Source organism: Schistocerca americana, chromosome 2, assembly GCF_021461395.2.
Source record: "Schistocerca americana isolate TAMUIC-IGC-003095 chromosome 2, iqSchAmer2.1, whole genome shotgun sequence".
Lineage (NCBI taxonomy): Eukaryota > Metazoa > Arthropoda > Insecta > Orthoptera > Acrididae > Schistocerca > Schistocerca americana.
In genome coordinates this window covers 575,937,014-575,947,996 of record NC_060120.1, presented here as the reverse complement: position 1 = coordinate 575,947,996, position 10,983 = coordinate 575,937,014, and the positions used below count along the sequence as shown (strand labels likewise).

The following is a 10,983-nucleotide window of genomic DNA, read 5'->3' as shown; positions in this document are numbered from 1 at the left end:
TGCCAAACATGATATCCCTCATCTCAATGATTGCTTCACAGCCTGTGCCATATGGATCCTTCCCACCAACAGTAGCTTTTCTGAATTGCGCAGGTGGGAACTTTCCCTGCAATACATCCTACATTTCCACAACCCTCCTGACCTTAACCTTCGTTAGTCACTGTCCTCACCCATCCAGCCCCCTCCCTGTTCCCATTCCAGTACTACACACCCTTCATTTCACCACCACACCGAGTCTTAATTTCTTTTTGCTTCTCTCCTTTCCGCTACTTACCTCCTCCCCATCTGCACCTTCTCTCCTGCCCTCTGTCTAAACTGCAATACTTCACTGTCCGCCACTCCCACCATACTACCCATCCCCCTCCCCGCCCCAGCCTCCTCCTTACCCCCCCCCCCCCCAGTCACCACTCCCATCATGCACTGGTGCTGCTGCTCGCAGTGTGGTTTCATTTTCTCTGAGACTGCAAATGTGTGTGCAAGTTGCGTTTGTTTGAGTGTGTGTCTGCGTATGCGTATGTGTGTGTACTGCTGACAAAGGCCTTTATGGCCGAAAGCTACAACTGTGTGAATCTTTTTGTTGTGCCTATCGCGACTCAGCATCTCCGCTATATGGTGAGTAGCAACTTTCCTTCTCTGGTATTGTTACTTTTCATAACATTGCTACATTCCATACTGGATTTTCCATTGTTAACTCTTTACATAATGTATGATATCTTTCTTCTGAGCCACACCATTCCTGCCTATTAATGCTCAAAGTGTTGATCTTTCTGCAAAACTTAAGAATGTCTTAACAGTTTTCGTGACATGTAACCTCTCTAAAAGCTAATTTAAAATGATCTTAGACGTTCCATTCCACCAACGGCCGCAGACGGAGCAGACAGAGACGGACGCCAGGACTCGAACCCCGCACCCCCAGCATCGGCCAATCCAGGTGCATCGGGCGATTCCGCGGGCGGCACGTGATTGGCAGGCTGCAGGAAGCGGAGAGCAGTCCAGCAGAGATATAAGCCCGCGACAGACGATATCCCGATACTTCGCCTGAAGATGATGGAGACGCATTCCATCGAAACGTTGCTACAAGACGACGACGCTACTCGGCTGACAACCCGTGTAGACTTCATATACCCCACATGTAGTTGGTGGGAGATGATTTTCCATGCCAACAGAGGACGTGAAGGCATATCCCACACGATAATCAGATTTAGAGCCATCAGTTTAAAAAACAACAGCATCCTGAAACACCCATAAAATTCAGCGGAAAAAATAACGTAGCACCATGGGGGAAACGGAATCTTTTGGACGTTGGTGGAGATTCATCCGAATCCAGGACCGAGGAACTAACCAAGGGCACTGTTTGGGAGGGAACAAGGGAGACAGAACAAAGAAGGAAGCTGAAAATCATGGCAATGAGACGCAAGGCGGAGCACAACCAGTAAACCCGCCCAAGGGCAGGAATCAGGTGGGCGACGTCCTTGGTTTGGGAACAGAATAGAATAGGAAGGATGAGTGGGAGAGGAATGGACTGCATAAGAAATCAGAAGCTGGGACTACCGCACAGAAAAGGGGAGGGGAGGGGGGGGGGGGGGAGGGATTCCAGCTTCAACCAGGAGACTATCAACAGGGCTAGTAGGGAAGGCACCGGTGACCAAATGGATACCACAATGGTGGACCAGATCCAGGAGGCGCAGTGTGGAAGGAGCAGCCAAACCATTAATTTGACAACCATAGTACAAGCGAAACAGCACTAAAGCCCGATAAAGGTGGAGAAGGGTGGAGCGGTCCGCATCTCAGGAGTAATTATTGGTAATTTATGTAACCAGTATTACAGTCTTCTGAAATAATGACAACAGTAAAAATATTTTTTAAAATAATTTTGTTTCATGATCGAACCAAATCCTTGTGTTTTTACCCCTCCGAAAACTTCATTTTACCCAATCAGGAGGAAATTATCCCCAGGTTGAGAACTACTGCGCTACTCCCAAATGTTTTGATATAATTCTTTATAGGTTGTGTAACTTCCTTATCTTTAATAGCGCTGTGGTCTCCTGTTCAGTTTTCAGCTGGTAGCTTCCCTGTTACATGAAATTTTGTCCAAATTGAGAGCCTTCCTTTCAACATCCCTGCTGTTGCTTGAAATTTTGTAGCGTGAACAGCTACTGACTGAGCATATGTTTTCCTTATGCTGTACTTTATTGAAATAACGTTCTTCCCTTTTGTTTCTTTCTTGTTATTTCTGCATTTTGGTGATGTTATTATCACGTATTTTAGTAATAATTTATCCTGATTCCATTTTGTTTTAACTATTCACACGGCAATGAAAAACTGTGGTATCATGAAAGAGATGAAATGCTCGGCTTTCCTTCCTTCCAAAGGTGTTTCAGTTCACTGGTATGCCTGGTAGCCATTGTGAACATACAGTAGACGGCACTCAGTTACATGTATACCAGTTTCCTGATCACTTGTATTAATCTCCATTTTATAGTCTTTTACTGCAAACTTATCTCTGGCTTGAACTGAGCAATAATCAGGAATTAATATTTATGATCTTTTATCTTAATTGGCTGAGAGCAAATGTTGCGTTCTGCAAAAACTCTTCATTTTCAACACCCTATAACAACTGCAAAAACAGCATTTTGACCAAAGCATTTCAAAGGTCATGCATGACCCCCCCCCCCCTCCCCTCCCGCCCCACAACCACCACCCCTTCACAGCTTTCAGGGAAAGGAAGAAATATAGTGTAGTCTGATGTCTTTCTTTCAAGAAAATGATTTAAAAGTCGGTCTTGTGCAGGTTTTTAAAAGGGTTGGAACTAGAACTTTTTTTAAGGCTACTTGCAGGTCACGATTCGTCTTCCAAAATACTGAAAATAGCCGAGTCTAGGTCACCAGCTACAAAATATTTTATGGGTTCCTTTGTTTATGACTATTATGATATAAATGAAAATATTATGTACTGTATATCACTAATTACAATTAGAATAGTTGCTACTCACCATACGGAGGCTATGCGGAGTTGCAGAAAGCTTTCAGCCAACAAGGTCTTTGTGAAAAATACACACACACACACACACACACACACACACACACACACACACACACACACACACACACACACACACTTTTGGATCCACGGAATATACAGGGTGTTACAAAAAGGTACGGCCAAACTTCCAGGAAACATTCCTCACACACAAATAAAGAAAAGGTGTTATATGGACATGCGTCCGGAAACGATTAATTTCCATGTTAGAGCTCATTTTAGTTTCGTTCTTCCACCTACGCTCAATGGAGCACGTTATCATGATTTCATACGGGATACTCTACCTGTGCTGCTAGAACATGTGCCTTTACAAGTACGACACAACATGTGGTTCATGCACGATGGAGCTCCTGCACATTTCAGTCAAAGAGTTCGTACGCTTCTCAACAACAGATTTGGTTACCAATGGATTGGTAGAGGCGGACCAATTCCATGGCCTCCACACTCTCCTGACCTCAAACCTCTTGACTTTCATTTATGGGGGCATTTGAAAGCTCTTGTCTACGCAACCCCGGTCCGAAATGTAGAGACTCATCGTGCTTGTATTGTGGACGGCTGTGATACAATACGCCGTTCTCCAGGGCTGCATCAGCGCATCAGGGATTCCATGCGACGGAGGGTGGATGCATGTATCCTCGCTAATGGAGGACATTTTGAACATTTCCTGTAACAAAGTGTTTGAAGTCACGCTGGTACGTTATGTTGCTGTGTGTTTCCATTGCATGATTAATGTGATTTGAAGAGAAGTAATAAAATGAGCTCTAAAATGGAAAGTCAGAGTTTCTGGACACATATCCACATAACATATTTTCTTTCTTTGTGTGTCAGGAATGTTTCCTGAAAGTTTGGCCATACGTTTTTGTAACACCCTGTATATACACACACAATTTTTATGGAATATTCATTTCTTGGAGTTTTTTTTAAGTAGATTTTCAGGAGGTGTAGGGTGTCCAAATTCGAGTCTCTACCAGTAAACTTTTTCAGCATTTCCGCTACACTCTCTCATCCAACAAACAAAACTGACTATTTGCTTCATCTTCCTCTGTAATGTTCCATGTCTTTTGTTGGCCTAAGTTGATGTCTTTCCCTTCCCCTTTAGTGACATTCTTGCACTGGCTGTGTGTTTAACTAAGTAATCACAGGGTTAGATAAATTAGATTACACTCTAGCATCTTACTCATGTAGATGATATGATCGTTTTATGGGGCACTCAATTGTGCGGTTATCAGTGCCCTTACGAAGTCCCAATTGTTACACAGTCAAATTTTTTTACACAGTCCAATCCAGCCACTGCCACGAATGATGATGATGATGATGATGATGATGATGAAGTGAGGAGGACAACACAAACACCCAGTCCCCAGGCAGAGACCGGGAATCGAACCCGGGATCCTGTGAGCCAGGAGTAGCAAGGCTAGCCACTAAAGCATGATCTACGGGCTACTCATGTAGAACTAATACCAGAAAAGGAGGAGTTGTTACATATATTAAGACATTCTAAGTTCAAAAACATTGGACAAGTATATTTTGTAGTGATAAGCTCACAGAAATGTGCACTTGTAGTTAATACTGAGAAACAGTTCACTTTTAATTGTATAACAATAATGGAAATTCATGGATGGACCAATACATAAATTATTGAAAAGGCAACAATTCAGCTATAGCAGATCAATGCGTAGAGCACAAAAATACCTAGCAGGAAACAGCATTTACACTATGTTTTGAACAATGGCTCTTTTTCTAGCACAGGTACAACCACACAGGAACACAACACATACTCCCACAGGCATGGCAAGCCTGATTATTGATGCTCTATTGTAGTGTGGCACCAAAGTCATCTGTCCGGAGACCTGCCTCTTTCATGCTATTTCTTTCTTGCATCCTTCCCTATCCCCTCCCCATATCTACGCAGGAATGTGTGTTTGGGTGGCTGTGTGCGTGAATGTGCATACTTGTGCTAGAAAAAGTTATTACTTGAAAATGTTTTGTGTTACTGTTTCTGTAATCCACACACCATCCAATATGGGTGAAAGGTTGCCTTTCCCTTATATTATGTATCACTTTTAATTGCAACTGTGTATAGATCGTCACTGAGAAATTTTGAACTGTTTATGAGGAATTTGGATTCCTTATTATGCTATTTGGCAGACAGCAGCGAGGAGTTAATAGATTGTCGTGATTTCACTGCAGAATTGGTGTAGATTTCTATAAAAAGTTATTCTGCTTTATGTATGTCATTAGGTTTAAGCTCATCTGTTACACATACACATAACTGATATCGGTTATTTGTTCCGTGGATCACTTTTATTTCCTGTTGTATAATCTGGTGTGACCTGTGCTCTTTTTCCAACCACTGCAATATTTTTTTCTGATCAAGGAATTTTCTCACACTCACCTATGGCCAAGAACACAGCTACTTACTTTTCATCAAGTATGTGATAAATGTACAAGGCCTGCCAGGCCTTTCTGAGTATTAATGATTTAAGATGCTTCTTAAGTCTGCTAGTACTAACTACCGTCATTCTTCTTCATACCAGTAACTGTAACGAAGCGTCAAAATTTCTGAATATAATTTGTGAAATAACAGTTGGAGCAAGAATTCGACATTTTGTCTCTTGTTGTGTTATCTTATATTTCTGCTCCTGTCTGTTCAACAAATGTTTGAGCATTAATTTTTTGTCACTATTAACACTTAACTCGCGAGGGGACTTTTCTGTAATATATACTACGAGGTCTCTCAGGTCCCTATGTTTAAGCTGAGATTTAAGGCAAAAATCATTTGAAATTTTTAATTTATTGTATATAACATTTATTTTTACAATTATTTACCTGCAGCATTTTACTATTTAGCACACAGAAGCACATAATTCTGTGTGGTTCTTTTAAATGTTGCTGTTGTTGTTGTCTTAGTCCAGAGACTAGTTTGATGCAGCTCTCCATGCTACTCTATCCTGTGCAAGCTTCTTCGCCTCCAAATAACTACTGCACCCCACATCTTTCTGAATCTGCTTAGTATATTTATCTCTTGGTCGCCCTCAACGATTTTTTCCCTACACGCAGCCCTCCAGTACTAAACTGGTGATCCCTTGATGCCTCAGAACACGTCCTACCAACGAATCTCTTCTTCCAGTCAAGTTGTGTCACAAATTCCTCTTCTCCCCAATTCTGTTGAGTACCTCCTCATTAGTTACGTGATTTACCCATCTGATCTTCAGCATTCTTCTGTAGCACCACATTCCAAAAGCTTCTATTCTCTTCTTGTATAAACTAGTTATCATCCATATTTCACTTCCATACATGGCTACACTCCATACAAATACTTTCAGAAAGGACTTCCTGGCACTTAAATCTATATTCAATTTTAACAAATTTCTCTTCTTCAGAAACTCTTTCCTTGCCATTGCCAGTCTACATTTTATATCCTCTCAGCTTCAACCATCATCAGTTATTTTGCTCCCAAAATAGCAAAACTCATCTACTGCTTTAAGTGTCTCATTTCCTAATCTAATTCACTCAGCATCACCTGATTTAAATCAATTATATTCCATTACCCCCATTTTGCTTTTGTTGATGTTCATCTTATATCCTCCTTTCAAGACGCTGTCATTCCATTCAACTGTTCTTCCAGGTCCTTTGCTGTCTCTGACAGAATTACAATGTGATTGGCAAACCTCAAAGTTTTTATTTCTTCTCCATGTATTTTAATTCCCACTGAAAAATTTTTCTTTTGTTTCCTTTACTGCTTGCTCAATATATAGATTGAATAACACCAAGAATATGCTACATCCCTGTCTCACTCATTTCCCAACCACTGCTTCCCTTTCATGCCCCTCAACTCTTAGAACTGCCATCTGATTTCTGTACAAATTGTAAATACCCTTTTTATCCCTGTATTTCAGCCCTGCCACCTTCAGAATTTGAAAGGGTTTTTCAGTCAATATTGTCAAAAACTACAAACGCTAGAAACATATGTTTGCCTTTCCTTAATCTATCTCCTAAGGTAAGTTATAGGGTCAGTATTGCCTCATGTGTGCCAATGTCAACGGAATCCAAACTGATCTTCCCCAAGGTCTTTTCTACCAGTTTTTCCATTCGTCTATAGAGAATTCATGTTAGTATTTTTCAACCCTGACTTATTAAACTGATAGTTCATTATTTTCAGTCATGATTGGCTCTCCCAAGGCTATCAGCAGCTATAACGGAACGTTGTCTACTCCCAGGGCCTTGTTTAGACCTAAGTCTTTCAGCGCTTCGTCAAATTCTTTGCGCATTATCATATCTCCATTCTCATCTTCCTCTACATCCTCTTTCATTTCCATAATACTGCCCTCATATACATCTCCCTTGTATAGACCTTCTTTTATACTGTTTCCACCTTTATGCTTTCCCTTCCTTCCATTTGAGCTCTTGATTTTCATACAGGTGGTTCTCTTTTCTCCAAAGGTAACTTTAATTTCCCAGTATGTACTCTCTCTCTTACTGTTAGTGATATATGCCTCTACATCCTTATATTTGTCCTTTAGCCATTTTGGACTTCCTGTTGATCTCATTTCTGAGACATTTGTATCCCTTCTTGCCTGCTTCATTTACTGCATTTTTATATTTTCTCCTTTCAACAATTAAATTCAATATCTCTTCTGTTACCCAAGGATTTCTAACAGCCCTTGTGTTTTTACCCACTTGACCTTCTGCTGCCTTCACTGCTTCATCTCTCAAAGCTACTCCTTCTACTGTAATTCTTTCCCCTGTTCTTGTCAATCGTTCCCTAACACTCTCTCTAAAACTCTCTACAAGCTCTGGTTCTTTCAGTTTATCCAGGTCTCATCTCCTTAAATTCCTACCTTTCTGCAGTTTCTTCAGTTTTGGTCTACAGTTCATAAGCAATAGATTGTGGTCAGAGCCCACATCTGACCCTGGAAATGTCTTACAATTTAAAACCTGGTTGCTAAATCTCCATCTTACAATTATATAATCTATCTGGAATCTTCCAGTGTCTCCAGGCCTCTTCAACATATACTACCTTCTTTTATGATTCTTAAATCAAATGTTAGCTATGATTAAGTTATGCTCCGTGCAAAATTCTAACAGGTGGCACGCTCTTTCATTCCTTACTCCCATTCCATATTCACCTACTACTTTTCCTTTTCTTTCCTTTCGTACTATCAAATTCCAGTCCCTCATGACTATTAAATTTTCATCTCCCTTCACTATATGAATAATTTCTTTTATCTTATCATCATTTCTTCGATCTCTTTGTCATCTTAGGAGCAAGTTGGCATATAAACTTTTACTACTGTGGTAGGCGTGGGCTTCCTGTCTATTTTTGCTAGAATAACGCATGCACTATGCTGTTCATAGTAGCTTACCTGTGCTCCTATTTTTTTATTCATTATTAAATCTACTCCTGCATTACTTCTATTTGATTTTTGTATTTATAACCCTGTATTCACCTGACCAGAAGTCCTGTTCCTCCTGCCACCGAACTTCACCAATTCCCACTAAGCTACCTGCCCAGGGATCGGACATTCCACGCTTCGATCCAGTAGAATGCCAGTTTTGTTTCTCCTGATAACGACGTCCTCCTGAGTAGTCCCCGCATGGAGATCCGAATGGGGGTCTATATTACCTCCGGAATATTTTACCCACGACGACGCCATCATCATTTAACTATACAGTAAAGCTGCAAGCTCTCAGGAAAAATTATGGCTGTAGTTTCCCCTTGCTTTCAGCCATTCGCAGTACCTTCTCAGCAAGGCTGTTTTGTTTAATGTTACAAGGCCAGATCAGTCAATCATCCAGACTGTTACCCCTGCAACTACTGGAAAGGCCGCAGCCCCTCTTCAGGAACCTCATGTTTGTCTGGTATCTCAACAGATCCCCCTCCGTTGTGGTTGCAACTACGGTACGCCTACCTGTATCGCTGAGGCACAGAAGCCTTCCCACCAATGGCAAGGTCCATGGTCCATGGTTCAAATAGTACAAATAAATAGACTGTTAGAGTACTGAATTTTACATTCTGAAAAATTAAAATTATACAATCTCTGTAGCAAATAAATTTCTAAATAACACCAAATTCCAGGGTTTAAGTTTGTGCATAAAAATTCCACCAGATAGGTAAAAAAAAAAAGTCTGTCAAATTGACATTCATTGCTGGAAACAACATTTTTATCACCACTCAGAACACATTCGAATTTAACAGGCATTTTAAGTATTTCATTGAAGAAAGAGACAAATCTCCATCACAACTTTCATCAACTTCTTTCTCTGAATGATACTCTTGTTCAACAGCAGTACTGTGATTACTGGCTAACATAAAATTGTCGTATTTTTCCTTTATTTCTTGATCTACATCACTGGCACCTTCCTCCATAGATCAACCAACAATTTCAAGCTCAGGATAGTTAAAAACGACATATTCGCTCCAACAAATTTTCAGCTATATGGTACCATACTGAAGACAACAGTTACATAGTTCACAAGGCGCAGTCTAGGAGATTCCAATCCCTATCAATAAGACGTGTCAACAATAAATACAGAAGGCGATAACTCAACCGACGACAAAACGTGGTAGGTTTGGCAATTTAAGGCTAGTAGGGGGAGTATAATAGCATTCCCCCACAACTCGTCGAAAATTTTCGCGCTGTCTGAATGACCACACCTCGTGAGTTAAGGGTTAACATTAGAACAAGAGCAATTTTTCATGTTTTTGGGCCCATAATGTTTCAATATTCTGCTACAATGTTTCTTAATATGCCACTTCATTCACTGAATAACACCTGGGGCTGTTAAACTATTTCAATCGTGTCATGGGTCAAAGCAGATGCGTGGCAGGCATCGCAAGTTTCTGTATTTCTAAGTGGTGAAAAGAAAAGAGCGGTACAACACTGAACCAAATGAACATATCAGAAATCCAAAAATTGCTGTAAATTTTAAAGGAGATAAAATTGGAAATACATATGTTGTGGCATGCTCTTGAGCTACAGCTGCACTGCCTCCAACCATTACGTCTAAATTAGGTAAAGTGAGACACGACATGCTGAACAAAAAATTAGTATCAATGGGAGATCTCCGTGTGGTACATGACGTATTTCTTAAAATTATGCTTACTTCGTGTATTCCTGCCATCCTTTCAGAAACCACACAGCGTTCCTGTACAATGACATCCTGTCAGCAAAATAGGAAATCCACGGACGTATATTTCCAACGAACAGACTCCTAAAAAGAGTGTAATTTGTATCAAAGTTAACAATTATACTGTCGATGAATCTGTAACTGTCAAATAAAACAACACAATGATACGCTAAAGTAACCGTGGGGTCTTGACACCTACAAACTATTGTATCATGTAACATTTCTTTCACCAGAACATGAAATATAGAAATACGCATATAAAAAATAGTATCAAACAAAAATTCCAAATAACGTAGAAATCCAATTTATGTTTCATCGTTGACAGCTCTGTACTACACGGAGAACACAATGCACACGAACTTACAAATCATAATGTCACTTCACACGAGAGACCACTGTTTACAGTTCATAACATCAAATTATGATTACCAGAATGTCTATCTTATTTTCTGCGATCAACGGGCTGTCAAAACCGTGTAACAGATAACAGTATAACACGTTTTTCTTACTCCAATGTTGGCTACACTTAAACGCAATCCCGAGTTTTGTAATGCAATGGTTACTATATAGTGCCAGGCAAATAACCTGGTGCCAGGCAAACGGCCAATATATATAAACCAAGCTTCCACTGGCAGCAATGCATTCGCGTCAAAAGTGCAACAAAATTAATTGTAAGAATAAAAGCAATTTACACTGGTCTTCAAGTTACGTCAAAAGATTGTACAATGAATTTCACATTGCGGCATTACAACACGTTACGTCACATCACGTCATGTCACCGTCAAGGATTCCCGGAAAGAAAGTTTCGACGGC

The 10,983-nt window shown here is 40.4% G+C and overlaps 1 protein-coding gene across 3 annotated transcripts in view; it reads right to left on the bottom strand.

Moving 5' to 3' along the window:
- Nucleotides 1-10,757, bottom strand: part of LOC124594827 (dehydrogenase/reductase SDR family member 12-like) — a 92,461-nt gene extending 81,704 nt beyond the window's left edge. Inside the window, exons 1-2 of one of the 3 annotated variants that reach the window (XM_047133272.1) lie at nt 10,600-10,757; nt 10,147-10,254 (exon numbers count right to left, since the gene is read on the bottom strand). In XM_047133272.1, coding sequence (XP_046989228.1) covers nt 10,147-10,202 — 56 coding nt within the window. In that variant the 5' untranslated portion in view covers nt 10,203-10,254; nt 10,600-10,757. The other 2 variants (XM_047133273.1, XM_047133274.1) reach the window with 2 other exon arrangements.
- Between the last annotated feature and the right edge of the window lie 226 nt (nt 10,758-10,983).